Source organism: Tachypleus tridentatus, chromosome 13 (assembly GCF_004210375.1).
Source record: "Tachypleus tridentatus isolate NWPU-2018 chromosome 13, ASM421037v1, whole genome shotgun sequence".
NCBI classification, from domain to species: domain Eukaryota; kingdom Metazoa; phylum Arthropoda; class Merostomata; order Xiphosura; family Limulidae; genus Tachypleus; species Tachypleus tridentatus.
The window spans coordinates 202,903,807-202,924,681 of record NC_134837.1 but is presented as its reverse complement, the minus strand read 5'-3'; the positions used below and the strand labels follow the sequence as shown (position 1 = coordinate 202,924,681).

The window sequence follows — 20,875 nt, the reverse complement described above, 5'->3', positions numbered from 1 at the left end:
TTTATATAAAAGAGTTTGTTTTATTAATTAGAGTACTGGTTTAGGTGCACTTACAAAAGTGGTGCTCTTACATAGGTATATTATTGTATTTTCATTTTCACATCACATTCCAGTCTAGAAAGAAAGTGTCTGAATAAGCCTACATAAAACATTATTAAACAGAATTTACATCTAAAGAACTGATATGTACTAGATCTAAATGCACAAAAACATCTGCAAATGTAGTTTGACATGTATATACTGCTTGGTGGAGGGAACTCTTATTGTAAATCCACTGCACAAATGAAACTATTCTATTAACATTCTAAAACAAACTGTATTCTATTATGTGCCCACTAAGTGATTTTGATAATTCAAATGCAACTTTTACTCTATACATTGCCAATAAATGTCACTGATATTTCAAAGAGAACTTTCACATTTCTTCAATATGTTATTTTTCACAAGGTTATGAAAGATGTCATGTTAACTTATATTCTGGTGAGAGATTAAACAAACTACTCCAGCACTAAAAGTGTTACTTGTAATTCCTAGGACAACCATTTTATTAAATTTATAACACCACAAAATACCTGAGTACAGTTACTAAAAAAAATGCTAATCAAATCAGGAGTTAAGAAAATGATTCTAATATTAACATTATCCAGTAAATAAAATATGTGAAATAACAATCCGTGATGATGAGAAAACCCACTTGTAGAGAAAATTATATGTAAAAAACGGCTGGTATGGATAGAGAAAGCACTATGTAGAGGAGTGAACAACGTTTCGACCTTCTTCGGTCATCGTCAGGTACATCGAAACATTGTTTGCTCCTCTACATTGTGCTTTTTCTATCCATACCAGCCGTTTTTTACATATATAAAATATGTGAAAATAAAAACAAATCTGCAACAACAACACATGAATTTTAGTTGGTCTGAACAGCTTGGAGACTATGTTTAAATCCTTCATGGAACAAAGACTTGATAATAAAACAGTGGCCAGTCAGTAGACTGTAGTTAGTACAGTTTGAAAAGCAAGTCAGATCTTACACAGATATTAATACTATCATCTCATGGAACCAGAAGTTGATAATTAAACAGCAGTCACTGAGTAAAGAATTTGTTTGGGCAGCTTGGAGGCTAAGATCATAGACAGATATAATACTCTCATACAATCAGTAGTTAGTACTTAAACAATGGTAAGTCAGTAAAGAACTGGTTTGGATAATTTCAGACCTTACATTGATATATTACTGTCTCCAGGTTCAATGAGACTGGGCTGGACAGTTTGGAGGATGAGTTCAGATACGACATTTGATATAATACTATCATGGAACCAGGAAACAGCAATTAAACAATGGTCAGTTAGTAAAAAACTGGTTTGGACATCTTGGAGGCCAATTTCAGATCTTACCTAGATATAATACTATCCCAGGGAACAAGAAGTCAATAATCAAAGAATGGTCACTGAGTAAAGAACTGGTCTGGATAGTTTTGACACCAGGTTCAGATCTTACATAGATATGAATCTTTCATGGAACCAGAAATCAGTAATTAGATATTGTTACTCTATTATTGATATATTTGAGATTATTAATTTTGTAGAGACACTTATCTTATGGAAATTGACACTTAGATCTGATTGCCTGACCTATCTGATAAACTTGTAACTAACAATCTAATTAAAAACTGGGTGTGTTGTTTTCTATTTTTAAGGAGAAAGTCAAGTGAAAATATTGTTTTAATCAAGGTTTATAAATTGAAACAGATTACAGTTTTATTGATTAGAACTATAAAGAACACTTAGGAACTTTAGCTTTTAAATTTATTTTTATCTAGGTTTTATTGATTTACTGACTTCACAGTCACTGTTAGATTTTCCACACTTAAACACAAATATAATGAAATCTTTCATTACACACGTTTTAAAATTAAGTATTTGTAAAATATCATTCAAGGGCATAATAAATAAACTAAAAAATATAAAGCTATAAATTTATCAACATCTACGAAATTAATTTTAAGCACCTTTAAAATCAGGGCAAAACACTGTTTTACACAATTCTTATTAAACCTATCATGAGAGAGAGCTGAAATTAATTTTATGAACACATTTTTAAACTGAGCATTGATAACATCTTTTTAAATATTTGAAGAACACATGAAACAACTAATTAATAATAAAATGCAAACTAATGACTAACAGTATTTTCAACTTAAACTTCTAAGCTAATACAACAAACTGAGAAAATATTTTGTTGGTGTTTAAGCTCCAGTATGCTGCTTTATGAATCATACACAAATTCAAGCATTTCCATATTCCACTTTAAAAATACACTATCATATAACATGGTTAAATTGTAAGCAGTTGATCAGCTATAGTATAATATTTACTCTCTACTATTCCAAGCAAATTATTTAATGTATTGCTTTTTAAGAGCAGTTATTGCTTTCTTCTTATAAAAAAGAACTGGTGTATATTTAAACATTTATAGGATTGTTATTGATATAAAAACATGTTTCATAAAGAGAAGTAGTATATATATATATATATATGTATTGAAACAGTTTTAATGTCATACAGTTCAGTAAGGTAACTAATGTATTTACTATTTTGATCTAATTCTTGCTCTCTATCCTTGTCATAGAATTAAAAGATAATTAAGATTCTTTCTTTTGTTTTATGTTTAAGCAAGTTTTCATTATATTATTTTGATAGCCAGAAAAAGTTTAAATGGAAATTGTTGGTAAGAATTTCTTTCTTACTTGAAATGTCAAAGTTATTCCTCTAACTGTCAAATTATGTGTTGCATGAATGATTCCAGACTGTCAATCATATGTTTTAACAGTTTTTACCTTTCTTAGTTTTAAAGGAAAAAATAAACATTTACCTTATGTTTCAAAACTATAAATGCTAGTCTTAAGTATCAGTAAGTTTGACAATGTATTATATAGTTTGAACTTGTATGAAATTTTGGTATATGTCATAATTGCAGTCTCTATTTCACACTAACATTTGTCTTCTTCACAATTTACATTTTAATGTTTAGAAAGAACATAAGATTATAACAATGTGGATCAAAGCAACTGGATAATATATACTTTAAGTTAGATAAAAAGCAAGTTTAATGTTATTCTTAACTGTCTAAGCAAATGGTTGAAAACAAAATACTGTAATTTCTACAACTTATCAGAGAGACAGCTACTGGTTAATTATCTAGTTTATTCCACAGAAATGTTCATTCTGTTATTTTCTTAACATCCTTGAGTCTTCTTTAGATGGTCAGGTCAACAAAGTATGACTTATCATTGTTTGAAGTGACTTCCTAACAAATAGTCATCTACTAATATATTCAACGTTGTCTCTTTACTGAATTCTACTCATGTGAAACTACATGAGCCAGTATTAAAAACATCCTTTAGTCAGCTGGAACATGAGAAAATTCTGAAAATAATCTTTAAAAATCACCACCATGAAAGAGAGTGCTTAAACTTATGACAGTTTGAAGAATGTTTGGTAAAACCTGAGATTTGATTTTTTAATAAACCTGCTTTGAAGAAAAATAAAAGCTAATGAAAACATTTTAATAATTTTCTGTATAAGATAACCTATAAAAGAGTTTCTAAGTCTTTTTAAAAATATATCTTTGAAACATCTTTTTACTAAAAAAACAATTTTATGAAACAACTTGTGATGTTTTTACCACAAACCCATTGTGAGTACACACAATTTATTTGGTAATTTTCTCATCACATATTAGTGTAATAAAAACAAAAATTGAAATATATTTTGGAATGGTAAGTAAATAAGGTAATTTAATGAACATACAACACACTTTACTTTAATGTTGCTGGTAACTGTAGTTAAGAGGAATGCATGTTTTGTAATTGTTCTTATCTGGCTCAAAATATAGCAATTTCTTTTTACACACAATCATAACAGGTTAATGTTTGTGTTATTTGGAAAACAAAAGAAACAGTTATTGGGATATATAGATGGTGGTGTAGTTCTTTCTTGAATTCTTAGTTTGTCTTAATAATTTAGTGGGCTTATAAAACATCAACTGAACATTGTTGGCTGAACTTCAATGTTGTTCTTTCTGTAACATCTCACACAATGAAAATACACTTACACAAACCATTCCTGATAAGCTTGATGGTGCTGCAGTTGTTCCCATTTCCTATACAAGCCAGTTCTCACTTTGTGGGATAGTAGAGGCTTTCATGGGGCACGTCATAGCCGATCCCTGTGGCAGGGGAATACACGTTTCCTGGGTATGGTGGTGGTTTCTCTCCAAGTCTCTCGGGCGGGGTACTGTAGCGGGTCTGGGCTGCTGAGGGGCAGGCACGGGAGAGACAATAGAGCCATCTACTGGTGTCAGACTGAAACTTCTCCCCACTATGAGAGGGGCATTTTTAACCACAAAATAACAGTAATCACTAACAAATACCTTATCGCAAGTACTCCACTAGCTGAGTAGTAGTATGACACTAACTACTATAAAATATTAAACTTGTCTTCACACATAATCTGTGACATTTCTACACAGTTTACAGGGCAAGCAGAATCACGATGTTTACAGTTTTCAAGTATCTATACGACGGTAAATTACCAGTATCTATTCTGAAATACTTCCATCTTGGTCAGTAAATATTATAGTTACTTGTTCCCATGCTCAAAAAATTCCTAAAGTATCTAGATAATGGATATTTTTTTTCTAATATATCCAAAACAGATGCGAAGGTTATTAAAAACTAATTATTGAAGAAATTTAACTTCATGATATTGATATTATTATTATTATATTAATGTATAGACATAAAGCTTAGTAGATTATGAATAAAAACAATAGTTTGATGTATTTCTATAAGTTATAAAAACAGGCAGGTAAACCTACAGAATCCAGAATATAATTAGTAAAAACAGTGGTGTTGATGTCTTTGCATAAGTGTTAAAAACAGTTAATAAACCTACAAAATCCAGAATATAATTAGTAAAAACAGCAGTGTTGATGTCTTTGTGTAAGTGTTAAAAACAGTTAATAAATCTACATACTCCAGAATATAATTAGTGAAAACAGTGGTGTTGATGTGGTAAGTATTAAAACTGTTAATAAATTTACATATTCCAGTATATAATTAGTAAAAACAGCAGTGTTGATGTCTTTGTGTAAGTGTTAAAAACAGTTAATAAATCTACATACTCCAGAATATAATTAGTGAAAACAGTGGTGTTGATGTGGTAAGTATTAAAACTGTTAATAAATTTACATATTCCAGTATATCATTAGTAAAAACAGTGGTGTTGATGTCTTTTTGTAAGTGTTAAAAACAGTTAATTAACCTACAAAATCCAGAATATAATTAGTAAAAACAGCAGTGTTGATGTCTTTGCATAAGTGTTAAAAACAGTTAATTAACCTACAAAATCCAGAATATAATTAGTAAAAACAGCAGTGTTGATGTCTTTGTGCAAGTGTTAAAAACAGTTAATAAATCTACATAATCCAGAATATAATTAGTAAAAACAGCGGTGTCGATGTTGTAAGTGTTAAAACTGTTAATAAATTTACATATTCCACTATATCATTAGTAAAAACAGTGATGTTGATGTCTTTTTGTAAGTGTTAAAAACAGTTAATAAACCTATAAAATTCAGTATGTAATTAGTAAAAACAGTGGTGTTGATGTCTTTGCGTAAGTGTTAAAAACAGTTAATAAATCTACAGAATCCAGAATATAATTAGTAAAAACAGCAGTGTTGATGTCTTTGTGTAAGTGTTAAAAACAGTTAATAAACCTATAAAATCCAGAATATAATTAGTAAAAACAGTCATATTGATGTCCATTTACAAACCTAATAAATGTATGGAATGCATAATGAAAATAATAAAGATATAGATGGAATCTAATATAGTATTAGTTTTGTAGCTGAAAGATGTGAATGTATTTGAATTGTACATCTTGCTTAATTTATCAAGCGTATTAATAAATAGTGTCATACTGTATATTTCTACCTCATGACCAGCTTCGAGGATGTGTCTTTAGCTGTGTCAGAAACAAAGGTTGGTATGATCACCTACTTGTGGTTCTAGTTATAAAAGTTAAATTAGTTTAGGGGTAGCACCAGACTTAAAATTAATTCTTTCCCTCATCCTGTTTTTGTTCACAAGTTTGAGGGTATAATTACTAAAAATAACATTCAGTGTGAATAAGCTAAGAAACCTTAATATGAATTGGTCCAAACAAGTTTTTAAGTACTTCTCTAATGACACAATAATTTAATCATTGTACTTACTAGGGTAATGAGGGTGACTTCCAAGTGGATGAAGTGGAGCATGTTGGCGTTGAAGAGCACCCTGTTGGTGCTGCCCTTGTCGGCGACACAAGCAAATTGCAATGCCTACTACGCAGATGAAACAGACGATTATTATGCTAACTATAATGGCAACAAAGATGCTCACACCTAATCCCATGATCTGACCACTTGTAGTTTTATCTGAAAAGAAAAAAATTTTCCCATTACTCATACTGGTTGGGAAAGTGCAGAAGTGAATTCTTTATATTCAGAGCATTTTCTAATGATTGAAATGAGACTTGGGAGAGTACTGTGTGTTGCAGAGTTACAAAATGAGATGGAATATCATAAGGTAAGAAATACTTTACATGGTTACCTGACAAACAAAGGAACATCTTACTGCTATATACAATGTCACAGTGGTAAGTTGCACCACCAACACAAGTAATTAACTAATGTATGTAAGATGTTCTTAGTGCTTGGTGTATTATCACACAAAAGAAGATTTCTACTACAAAACATCTTAACAGTAACACTACCAGATGACAGTTAATGACAAAAGCAACATGTTTTAAAATTATTACTTTAAAAATTTTCCAGTGTTAAGTTACTGACAAATGTATTTTTGATACTGTTACTGCAGACATTTTATACATTAGTAAAATAAATACAAGAATGTTATTATATGGGGACATTAATGGTAATATTACTGTAATCACTGATCTTACCAAGTGAAATAACAAGTTTCTTCTGTTCCAACTTGAACAGCAAACAAACATGATCAGAACCAAGTTTTGTTTCACACATACCTACACAATCAGCATGGCTTGTTTCATCACTGTTGTCACCACAGTGGTTCACACCATCACACATTAACTCCTGTGATATACAGAAGTTGTTTAGACAACGGAAATCTCGACATCCAATAGCTGAAATAAATGTTTTATTTTCATTTTTATACACTCCACATAATTTATCTGAATACATATCACAAATATAATTTTTATGTTTCTTTGCCTATTTTCACTAATTGTTATATGAGCCCACTCTTTTCACCTGTTCTTTAATGTGGTTCACAGAGACCTTTAGAAATATTTACCATGGATTTTTTAAAAGTTTTGAAACAGTAGTTACCATGTTTATTTCACACATTTACCACACATTAATTTTGAATTTTAAAGATCTGTATTTAATTAGTTATGAAAACATATGCTATGTGTCACTGATTTAGCAATACAATTCAAAATATTTTAGATGACAACTGGTGTTTCCATGTGAAATTATTCTACAAACTCTTGAAAAAAATTTTTAAATTTTGATCTTTGTTATTTAAACTAATATACATGACCAATCTAAACTCACGCACTTCAGACCATAAATATAAAAGATCTATTACACCATGAAAGGCTTAATTTTAATTATGATGAAACTAAAATTTCATAGCTGAACCTCAAGAGGTTAATCAAAGTATCTTAATTATAATCAGTTAATACATATTCTGAATAAAGCAAGTTAACTTGAGTCATAACTAAAAATGAACTCAGTAATGCATATAACTAACTAAACATAGTTTACTTTCTTCTGATGATTAGAATGCAGTAGTTCATCTGTTGGGTACCCTCACCTTTAGCAACACTTGTGTCTACAATGTCCATAATATGTCACATGATCAATATAGTAAAAATAATAGAATATTGCCATATTCAACACTTTAGCCAATATTGTTAATAAAATGTAACATTAAAAATGGATGATAACTTGAATACAGTAAATTAGATTTTATGTTTGATGAAATTAAAATGTAAATTAGTGGTGACTGCATATATTTTCTCACTAAGAATTTTATGTCAATGGTAAGGAATTTAACACTGAGCCATTGAAAATAATTTCTAGGGTTACATTCCATACCTGAATCCTTAAAAGCAGTAATAATCAACTTGAAACCATTTCCACTCTGGCTCCATTCATCAGTGACATATTTCAGTGTAACAAAATTACTCTGGGTGAAGATGGTTCCTACATCTGCTCTTGTACTGCGGCATGACAGGTCAGCCTACATTGTTAGGTTGTTTACTAAATTATACAATATATTGGAACAACAAAATAAATGGCTACAATTTGGTTTTATGATGAGTTAAAGATATTTGTCCCAAGTGTGTTTTTTTGAAGGAATGACTTTACAAATTTTATCTTTTATTGGGTTTATAAATTCATATAAGATTAAGGAATATTGATTTGCTGGATAAAAAGTACACCTACCTAAAAATAACACTATTAGACTAATATATGACGTGCTGTACGTTTAACACAAAAAGTGGATAATGCAACTGACAACTAAAATAAGAACTGAAGAGTAATTATAAAGAGTTTTCTGATGTATGCAGTTTTCTACTGGTGGTATTCACTGATCACTGAGAAACTCTGTCCGTGTGATGTTTAACAGCTAAAAAATGTATCATAAATATCACAAATACAAAATAATCCCAAGATTAGTAGTGACTGTTTTCTATATACAGTACTATGCAAAAAGTGTTATTACAAAGTCACAAATTAGATTTCAGGCTACTTTCAAAGCACAATTGAAGGTAAATCACAGGTGAAACATTAAAATGTCATTAATTTTCATATTTAGTACAATAGAAACTCAGTGGGAGTGCCTGACTTCAAACTGTTAATATTTTGTGTGTCTCACTTTTGCTTCAAAACTGCAGACAGTCTTTCAGTCATTGTTGCAACATATTTAATCAAAGTGTCATGTGAGATTTTACACCATCTGTCTCTAATACACTCCTAAAAAGTTTATTTGGACTTTACTCTGAGTTGTCCAACCACCATCGCAAAGAGCTTTTATGTATCTCTGCTCTACTGACAATTCTTCACGTTTAGGGGTGTGGTATGACAACAAAATGCAATATATAGTGTTAAATACTGTTTTTATCCAAAGTTTATTTCTGGAGTGGTATTCAACTGATATATACTGATACCATAGGCTAGCTCCTTACTAGCTTCTTTCTATCTAGTTAAGACACTGCATGGGGTATCATGACAGTTATTTCAAACACTAAATTTGATCACTATGTTCCTTCAAACAGAACCCTCATGACAAGTATATGGGAATACTAAAGAAGATAAGTATTCTCACCTTGGTTCATTCGACTGTCAACAGGAATTAGTGAAGCGTTACCTTAGTGTTGAAATTTACATTCTGTAATGGTATGGAAGAATAACAAAATATTTTTTTGTCCTTACACTTTTTACACAGTACTGTATTTACACTTTGGGTGATAACATTTGATTATTGATTTTATTGCAATTATCTTATGTGAGTCTTACCCAGATAAGTGGTGACTGTATACTGACTACTTACAATCTAGCTGATTATATATGTTTTGTAATCTTATCTTGTACTACCTTACTCTGATAAAAGCAAGCCACTCTTGTATCAGTTACTGAAACTGATTACCTACTATTTAGCACCCCAGTGGTACAGCAGTGTGTCTACAGACTCACAACACTAAAACCCAGGTTTCAATACCCATGGTGGGCAAAGCACAGATAGCCCTTTGTGTAGCTTTGTACTTAATTACAAATAATAACAACTTATTATTTAGCTATTATTTATGTTTTATTATCTGATCTTGTACTACCTTATTTTAATAAATGCAAGTTATCCTAATATCACTAACAACTGTAATTGATTATTTGTAATAAATGCCCCTCCCCCTGCTAGTACAGCGGTAAGTCTATGGATTTAAAATGCTAAAATCAGGGGTTCGATTCCCCTCAGTGGGCTCAGCAGATAGCCCAATGTGGCTTTGATATAAGAAAACACACACATTTGTGATAAATAATATGGAACATGCATTGTCTAATAAATTGTTAGATATATACAAAACCAACGTTTAGTTTTTTATCTTCTTTTCACTCTGTTATTACAACAAGAACGGAGCAGGTTTATAAATGAATGAAAAACATTGAAATATAGCACTGATAACCTTCTCAGACAGACTGATTTTGAAAATCAGTTATGATAGACTCAGAGAAAGGAAATAAGTATCTGATCACTGGATACATTTCAAACTGCCTGTTGGCAGCATCATTGTTACATATATACCTGACAAACTTAGTGTATAGAACAAAAAAGTAGTTTTTTTTAGCCCATCAGGTCATAGTATCCAATAATTAGAAATAAGATTATTTACTAAGCAGTTTCAGTTTCTTCTGTTTGTAGGTTTCTCTCATTTGCTGAAGAATTAAAATGAAAAATTAGGATATTTGTTATACAAACAGGAGAACAGGTATTTGACCTTTAGCATGAACATTAATCTAGAATTAACTAGATAAAACACTATATCTAACCAATACTTTCAATGGTAACCAATCTGAAGCAAGAGTACCATCATCATCAGTAATCAAGGAAAATATTTTGTATTATAATATTTGTTTTTCATAAACAAAATACAACAGGTTAATTTTCACATCTAATGAATATCATAATTACAAAATTAAAGTAACACTCAACAAAAATTTAAGTGCAATACTCTAGAAAACAATTTACATAAAAATATACTTTCCAAATTTCAGTATTATAAAAACATTAGTTACAACATAACGTTTGAGATGAAATAAATAACAACTGACAGTATTATAATACCCACACAATATGAAAGTTGAAGAATTACATTCTCAAGAAAATACTTGTAACTGTAACCATGTGTTTGTACTAAAATATTTACTGAGACAACTGCAAACAGAATTCTTATTATGAGTGTAATAAATGACATGAAAAGTAGAAAAACTGGAATAACTTTAAACACATAATGTAAACAATGGTTCTAAAACATTTACTGCAGCAACTTTAAATAAACAGAAATGTGATTGTAACTGTATGTAGTGGTAACTCAATGTTTGTTACAACTTGAAAGAGAATCCTGATAGTAACTGTGTAATATGTATTGTGGTACTAAATGTTTACTGCGACATCTTTAAAACAGAATCCTGATAGTAACTGTGTAATATGTATTGTGGTACTAAATGTTTACTGCGACATCTTTAAAACAGAATCCTGATAGTAACTGTGTAATATGTATTGTGGTACTGAATGTTTACTGCGACATCTTTAAAACAGAATCCCGCTAATAACTGTGTAATATGTATTGTGGTACTGAATGTTTACTGCGACATCTTTAAAACAGAATCCCGATAATAACTGTGTAATATGTATTGTGGTACTGAACGTTTACTGCGACATCTTTAAAACACAATCCCGATAGTAACTGTAATATGTATTGTGGTACTGAACGTCTACTGCGACATCTTTAAAACAGAATCCTGATAGTAACTGTAATATGTATTGTGGTACTGAACGTTTACTGCGACATCTTTAAAACAGAATCCCGATAATAACTGTGTAATATGTATTGTGGTACTGAATGTTTACTGCGACATCTTTAAAACAGAATCCCGATAGTAACTGTGTAATATGTATTGTGGTACTGAATGTTTACTGCGACATCTTTAAAACAGAATCCCGATAGTAACTGTGTAATATGTATTGTGGTACTGAATGTTTACTGCGACATCTTTAAAACAGAATCCTGATAGTAACTGTGTAATATGTATTGTGGTACTGAATGTTTACTGCGACATCTTTAAAACAGAATCCTGATAGTAACTGTGTAATATGTATTGTGGTACTGAATGTTTAATGTCACATCTTTAAAACAGAATCCTGATAGTAACTGTGTAATATGTATTGTGGTACTGAATGTTTAATGTCACATCTTTAAACAGAAATGTGATTATAACAATAAATGATGCAATACAAGTAGAACCTATCCAATGAAAGATATTAAAGAAAACATATTGACGTTAAGACATTAATACACACAATTTGAATTCTGATGTTCTTATCTATTTCAACTGTAAATCTAACAAGCAACATGACTTTTCTAAAAATCTTAACTGGCAATAAAGAAAAGCAACCATAAAACCTTGAACTACTCTTAAACATTTAATATAATCTTACTTATAAATAGAATCTTAACTTTTATGGTACCTATCCTATGTCACAAATAACAAAATCTCTCTCTACATGCTTTCACCTTATAATTAGCATAAGCATGGTCTCCATCAAAAACATACAGGTGGTCATTACAGTCCAGTGCAAGTCGCTCAAAACGCAACATAAACCTTTGTAATATTGAGTCTGTTTGGAATGTTACAACACATTTCAGTTCATTCTCACTCTCAGATGTTAAAACAGCCCCATCAATCATCTTGTACAGTGGAACAAAGCGATCCTGGACACATAATGTGGACATGTGATCTGCAAACAACAAATGTTATGTAAATAATTATATTAAAGGTAGAGGTCTCTTGAAGAATGTTAATAGTATATTTTAAATTAGTTGAATGTGAAATTTTTGACAGACTCAACTGGTTAGTGGTTTCATTCATTACCAGATATATGGATAAACCTTATTTGGTTCAGATAAATATTAAAAAAAACACATACAAAATACACAGTTGAGTCTTGTTTAAAATATATAATAATTACCTACATAAAGATAACTTACCAAACAAATTTCCAAAATATTAGCTCTTTTGGTATGACCTTCACTTCAGGTGGATCAAAGTACATATTATGATCTTCTATTGTTACAATCCAAAATTATATAAAACATTCTACAATAAATGTGTATCAATAAACATGACATGAATATGTGCTTTATTATTTAAAACTTTATATTAACCAAGATCTAATTTATTAAATAAAAAACATTACCAGTTCTAAATTTCCATTTTTCTATCACGTAATGCTTTAGAACTATAATTTCAGCCGTTCATGATTATCAAAAAATTAAAAATTGGTTACTACAGTTTTAAACCAACAAGAAACACAAACTACACATAATTACAATAAACAATTTTTTTTTCTAAGATATCAATAAATGTTTCAAACCCACCTGACAAGCCCCCAACAACCTTCACTTTAAGTACTGTCTTATTGATCAATTTTAAATAGCAGATAAACATGTTTATAACCAATAGGAAATTTAGAATATCTTTTAGTTAGGGATTATTAGAGATATTTGGTTTAATAACCTACAGAATATCAGTTTGACAGTTTCTATGGGTGAAAACATGTATTCCTGCTCTGGGAGTCTAACGGAAGTTTCTTAACCTATTTAATATTACATAATTTTTAGGAACAACAGAGGACCTGCTGGTATATTTCAGCTGTTCTATCTTTTAAACTAAACTAAAACTGTCAGAAGTAAATTGTAAAAATAAATATAACTTAATGATAGTCCTTATCCCTCATATACATAAACTTTTTCTTAAACTTCAAGGACAAAAATAACAAAATAAAATTACATTCACTTTCACCTCATATGAGAACCTCTTCATTCTAGTAACTAACAATTTAATGTCTTTCCCAAGATAAGGAGCCCATGACTTAGAACACAGTATTCCAAATATGGTGTAAGCAGTGATCTATACAGTGAAATTATAACATCTTAGACTTGTATTCAGTATTTATGTATATACAACCTAAATTCCTATTTGCCCTACCACTAACAACAGCACACTATTACACCAAGATCCCTTTCCTTCATAACACTGTTAAGGTTATTCCAATCCAAATAAAACTTATAATTCAAATCATGATAATCCACATGCATTATCTTACATTTATTACAATTAAAATTCATCTGCCATTTATTTGCCCAACTCAATAAATGATCTAAATCCTTTTGTAAAGTAGTGGCATCCTCTTCACAGACAGCAACACCAAAGGCCTTGATATCATATACAAATATGAGTAATTTATTGACCATTCCTCCATCTATGCCAATGACGTAAATCAAAGACCAAAGGTTCTAAGACTAAATCGTGAGATACCTATGTGTGAAATCAATCCAGTTTTACTGAACTCCATTTGTAATAACCGTCAGCTTTCTTCCATCCAACAATTATCTATCCTATCTGCTAACCTACAGTGATAAATTTTAACAGCTATTTTATGTGGCATCTTGTGAAATGCTTTCAGAAAATCCAAATACACCAAATCTACACCCTCACCCTAACCTAACTGTTCAGCAAACTTTTTAAAGAATGTCTAAAGATTTGTAAGGCAAGATTTTTCCTTAGTAAAATGGTGTTGACCAACCAATAAAATTCTAAAGTTTGTTAAATGACTTTGCAAGGTATTTTTTTTACAGACTTTTCAAAACTCTTCCTACAAATAATATAAAATTAATGGGTTTGTAATTACTGGACAATTTTTATTACTTCCATTGAAAAGAGGAGTTACATTAGTTAACTTCCAATCCTTTAACATCTGCCCATTATTTAAGGACTGACAAAAAATAGTAGTAAGTAACTTACTTATCTAATCCTTAACTTCCTTCAAAATCCTTGAAGACTAATTGGAAAAAGATGAAAGAAACAATGGCAGATGCACAACAGTTTTTATGAGGAAATGTAACTAAAATTATGAAAAGTTCAGATATCTACAAAAGCCAGCGTTAAAATTAGGAATCAAGATCATATCTGAACAAATCTCATTGAGTGCATTGTAAAAACATACAGTTTTTACACACTTTTCTGTTATCTAACAAAAGATGTAATAAATTAACAACATTTTCAGGGGAGCCACTTTACCCACCTTTGTAAGTTAAGTAATTTGGAACCTTTTATTTTATTATTGTTGTCACTGAAGAATAAAGCAAGACATTACTGATTTCATTTCATATTTCTTAACTCTTTATTTCACAATTGATCAACAATTTCTCTAAAGAAAATACTTTTGATATTAATTTTGGAAGTTCTGTAGGATATGCAAAATATATATGAAAACTTTACAATGAAAACCTTGCTACATAACACTGCACAACAAAGTTTTTGCTTCTTGAACACTGTTGGGAGTTCCTTATAGATTTTTGGCTGCTGATCACAAAAATTACATCCAAATTTGCCCATCACGTACTGTTTCATTGAAATCTTGGTTTCACCAGGACATTGCTACAATGGAAAAACTATATCAGGGCAACTGGAATCTGTCAATGCTTGCTGACTACTGTTGGACACTGCACCGTGATGCACCAGACATTGAATACAAATGAAAATCAGAAGCAAAACACTTTTAATTATGTTGAACTTAATAGCGTATTAAAAACATAAACACAATTATATACGTTATTGCCAGTAAACAGTTAACTGTCTATTTCTCAGAGTTCCTATGTGATGAAGCAAAACCAAAACTATATTTGTGCATACCCACCAGGTACTTGTCACAATCAGCAAAAACTTTTCAGGAAGCAAAACATTTCAAAAAAATTGTCGTGCAGTGTAATATAATTAACAGCTGTTTCCAGAAATGTATAACTGAAAGCCTGCTACATAATATAATTCACAGCTGTCTCCAGAAACGTATAACTGAAAGCCTCCTACATAACCTTTATCCTCAGTCCTAATTTATTCTTCCTGGACATTATGTTTATTTATGTGATTTTTTACGTTTTTAAATTTAAGCTACAAGTATGTAAATTCAATCTCATTTTACTTTTCTGAATTTCTTTTATGATTATAAAATTATATTAATTACCGAACGTTAATTATTACAAATATATACAACTATTAGTGTGCAAATGACTTCTAACTCTATACAGTTTAAGTATAGCTTTTCAGTTACAATGTTATCATACATTAAAATAATTTCCTGAATAAGTTTTTAATTTTATTTTACTTAAACTTAACAAGAACAATACAAGACTCACAGTACTTATTTCTCTCAGCAAAATCACCGTTTCTACAGAGAAGCAAACTAAGTAACAAACACTGAAGTACAACGTAAGACCAATGGGCGCGCTGTACGTTCACCATCTTCACATTGATCGCTTGGTTTCCTCAAGTTACTTCACTCTCTGGTACACGCCAAGTACATCTGCCAGCTATCCATTTTATCTGAATAAAATAAAGAGAATTATCTACGTTAATCAGTCTCTTCAATCTACGATCACTATTAAAAAGTCCATGAAACACGAAATTTAAGGTCGACTAACGCCAACATTTCGGCCTACGTTCAAGACACCAACGCCTTCTTACTTACAAAGCTGAGAAAACAACTGAAGGGGCGCTACTAGTAAATAACGTAATAGAAATGATGTCATTCTAGTCGATAGCTCGTCGAAAGGCTCACTATTTACTTGCCGAACATGCGCTTTCGGTTAGTTTTTAACGGTGAAATTTACCGGATGTTTTATCCATTGGCTTTCGATAAAAGAAAAATCAGTTGGTAATAAATAATTTATACGGCAAAATAAGTGAAATTTGTTTTATTAGTACTATAAATGTCGAATTTTTGTATGTCACAATTACGTATTTAATTGAAAAATGCTACACATCACAAGAACAGGATAGCTTTTAATTTTTATAAGTTAGGAAGTGAGTGAAAAAGTGTTTCATCAGAGGTCCAGTTAACAATACAGGGTAGGATGCCATAGTCTCATTATTTGCAACTGAAGTGTTATTTGAAAAAAAAACACAACTAAAGTAGAATAGAAGATAATAAAACGTAGTATGTTTCATGTATTCTGGTTTTACCCAGGCTTCTTAACTCTACTGTCTGATTATCTGCTAATTCATAGACTAGTTACAACCACAAGTTAGTATGGCTACCATATCGCTGACCACTGTCTAGTCACCTGGGTAGTATTTTGAAGCTGGAGAAAAGGTTATGACTTCTAGTAGTCTCCTTATTCTGGTGAATTAGTAACTGAATATTGGTGATGGCTTTACAAGCACTGAACATTGTCTTTTGACTACAATGAAATGCTGATATTCCAGCACCAATTTAGCTTTATAACAAACCTAGCAGAACTTAAATGAAACTAGGTATCATCCCATAAGACTTTAGAGAAATCGCTAAGTGCTTGAAAGATACTAAGCTCGGCTCATAGACACGGGAATTTTCGTCATTTTAATATCATATCGATCGTGTTTTCTTCTATTCTGATTTTTAAAGACATCAACTGGGGATTCAAGGTACAGGTTCCGTGTGCCAGTGCTTAGTGACAGGCCCGGCATGACCAGGGGGTTAGGGTGCTCGACTTGCAATCTAAGGGTCGTGGGTTCGAATCTCAAACACACTCGCCCTTTCAGCCGTGGGCGTGTTATAGTATGGCGGTCAATCACACTATTCATTGATAAAAGAGTAGCTCAAGAGTTAGTGATAACTAGCTGTCATCCCTATAGTTTTAAACTGTTGAATTAGGGACGGCTAGCACAGATAGATCTCGTGTAGCTTTGCGCAAAATTCAAAACAAACAAACAAACAAGCGACGTTTCTGTATGACTTACTTAAAGGCTCAAACTAAATGTCAACTGTATCCATAAAGAAATGTTTGAACAATTTGTAACACGAATAGAAATAATATCCAACTAAACCTGCAAGTTTATGAATATTTCATTTCGAAACATTTATCTGTAACTAGCTGGAGTGCTCGTCCCCTGGACGGAAATTATGTAAACTCGCAATTAATGAAAGATTATCTTAGGGCATGCATAATTGCGTCCCTTACATGTACTTGCAACAGACGCAAAAACACCCATAAAAACTGCAAAACACAAAATGTGAAACCGCAAGTTTGTATGTATCTCCTTATGAACCCAACAAATCATTACGTCCGAAATTTGAAGATTCATCAACAGGCGAAGTATTGGTAAAAAAATGTGAAAACGCTCATAACAACAGAAAATGTGTATCTCTCCATGAACCTTCATACCAATTTTAGCGAAGGTCCATCCGCACTCTGCGAAGTAGATACATAGACATACAATAGACAGTACTATTATATTTATATTTATACTTAATATTAAATCCACCTGCAGGATGCTAAAATAGGTTCAGAATATACACACTGATATAATCATCCAGAATATCATAACCTAATAATCCTAGTGAAGCCGGGTACTTCAGTTAAGTATTATTTGGTGAAACGTTTTTAAACTCATAAATAGTGGTTGTACCTGATGTATTTTAATATTGTGATAAAACATTTTTAATGTAGTAAATGACGTATTACGATTTTAAATAGCCGAAAATTTTAATTTAATTTTAAAAGTTAATTGAATGGATGTACGAAATTAGGCCCGGCGTGACCAAGCGTGATAAGGCGTTCGACTCGTAATCCGAGGGTCGCGGGATCGAATCCCGGTCGCACCAAACATGCCCGCCCTTTCAGCCGAGGGGTGTTATAATATGACGGTCAATCCAACTATTCGTTGGTAAAAAAGTAGCCCAAGAGTTGGCGGTGGGTGGTGATGACTAGCTGCCTTCCCTCTAGTCTTATACTGCTAAATTAGGGACGGTTAGCGCAGATAGCCCTCGAAATTCAAAACAAACAATGTATGAAATTTATGATATTTGCCAACAAGATTCATACACAGAATTTCCTTTCTTAACACAATCTATTTTAATATATAACATCAATATAATTTATAATACAGTTATTACAAATATTGGTTTATATACAAGAGTTTTTACAAACTAGAACTGAATATTTTATCCAGGTTCACGACAAATTAATTCTGAGTTGATACTGTTACACCTCGATTGAGGTAACTAGCTGTTTTCTCTTGGCTAGCCTCATACTGGTTTCAAGGTGACTTTTTACTGAGGAAGATTTTGTTTGTTTGGAATTAAGCACAAAACTCTGCCCACTATGGGTGTCAAAACCCGATTTTTAGCGGCGTAAGTCCGCAGACATAGCGCTGTGCCACTAAAAGCTCTGAGGAAGATATTTAATGTCATCAGTTTATTCACTAAAGTTTGTAATATTCGAAATCTACAAACGTTCCTGGTCAAATATCTGTAGTTTTTCGATTAGTAAACGTTTAGCACAATTATAAATTTCGAGGCTTATAGCATACTGATCGTAGCGATATAAATATTAAATTACTGTCTTTCAGCTAGCTTTTATACCAATTAGATGAAATTTCCTGAATTCAACAATATTCGAAGATACGCTAGTGTTTTTGTAAAACATATATTGTTGATTTTTACTTTCGAGAATCTTCTACAAATTTAAACAGGTAAGATTTCCGCAATATACATCTAACAATATGTTACATGCATCGAATTGAAACAAATACAGATATTAAAATAAATGCATAATAGTAAATCCGTTACTATACTAACAAACGTAATAAGAATCAGTAAGAAACATTTACTTTTTAGTAATCATGCTTGCTACCAATAGTTGCAACTCAGAAAATTCACTACTACCAGTATATAAGTGTTCTTAGAGTTTCTCACGTAAACAAATTATATTTTTGTTAATCATAAAATACACACGAACACTCAAACGAACCAGGTTGCAAATATTTCCGACTTACAAATATACTGAATGTTCTGGTTACCACTACCAAAAATTTCGAAACATTTGTAGCTGGTTGCAACACTCCATTGAAAGACCAGACACGTCAGCGATGTTATATTATTTGTTCTTCAGGTTATAATTGCAAGGATTGAAATAAATGCCTTCGTAGCCACGAATCTAAGGAAGAATTAAAGCATTTCAAATTGTAGAACACAAAGAATTAGTAAAGTTATGCATAGACTTAGCTGTAGCAATATCCAGCATCGGTGGAACTAAGTCAGATGTTGAAGGAAATGATACATGATTAAACTTCAAAGTCTATCTACAATTCTTTTGGAGACACTTAGAAGTACTACATCCAAATGTCTGCATTTATCTCAGGACTCTACTTAGAGCTCTTGGATTGTTGCATCTACTTCAAAGCGCTTTTTTTAAAAGTTCAGACTGATTAGGAACTGTATAAGATCGTCCATATCTCATACAAGTAAAGAAAAGGTTAGATTTCAAAATGATCTTGAAAATTGTTTAAGAGAGTCTGAAAGAAAATTACCACACTAATAACTGTGTGAATGAGATTGTTATTTTTCTACTCTTACATGGGGAAGACTATATTTAGATATTGAAAGGAACCTATGAACAAATGTTTTAACTTTTTTTTTTGTCATGACCGTTATGTAAAGATGCCTGGTAGTTTGACTACGATCTGTTACGAAAACTTGTACTGACGTTTTAAAAGGTTGGGTGAGAAAATCATGCATCTATATATCAAACGGCAGTTAGTTTAGTTCACAATTAGATTTTGTGACTGGTATTGTACCCATAAGAAGATATCTTCCTCATTAAAATTAAATAACGAGGTAATTTATACATTTGTGTTTTGAAAATGATTTCTTTCTTGTTTATATTTTTAGCACAATATTTAACAGTTTAAATTTGCTTTCTTTTAACATTAAAAGTTCGACGTCTTTGTGTGAAACGAATGCAGTATGCAAAGATTTTTTTCCATAAAATTACAATAAACCAATAACATGAAAACACGGAGATAAACTCAGGTTTATGTTACAGGCTCAAGGCAGGACTCTACAGTGGTTAAGACTCAGTTGCCATAGATAACCAAAGTCTGGAAATATTACCTTTATTTCGAATACTATAGAAATAAGGTTATAAAAGAGATAGCCACAACTGTCACAGTTTTCAATTTTCAT

The 20,875-nt window shown here is 31.3% G+C and overlaps 1 protein-coding gene across 13 annotated transcripts; it reads right to left on the bottom strand.

Annotated features, from left to right (window-relative positions):
• Positions 1-16,503, bottom strand: LOC143240738 (neuropilin and tolloid-like protein 2). Of its 13 annotated transcripts, none has more exons than XR_013021913.1 (7): positions 16,068-16,391; positions 12,387-12,610; positions 8,191-8,335; positions 7,092-7,211; positions 6,283-6,483; positions 4,118-4,318; positions 1-3,440 (listed from the first exon to the last, which is right to left on the bottom strand). XR_013021913.1 is itself a non-coding variant. In XM_076483675.1 (7 exons), exons 2-7 carry the CDS (start codon positions 16,171-16,173, stop codon positions 4,166-4,168), a joined length of 1,014 nt encoding a protein of 337 aa, XP_076339790.1. In that variant the 5' UTR covers positions 16,174-16,254; positions 16,400-16,503; the 3' UTR covers positions 1-4,165. The 13 variants fall into 13 exon arrangements, 10 of the variants coding, with proteins under 10 accessions (XP_076339790.1, XP_076339796.1, XP_076339792.1 ...); XR_013021912.1 differs by having other exon boundaries at positions 1-3,429; XR_013021914.1 differs by having other exon boundaries at positions 1-3,411.
• Positions 16,504-20,875: the final 4,372 nt, after the last annotated feature.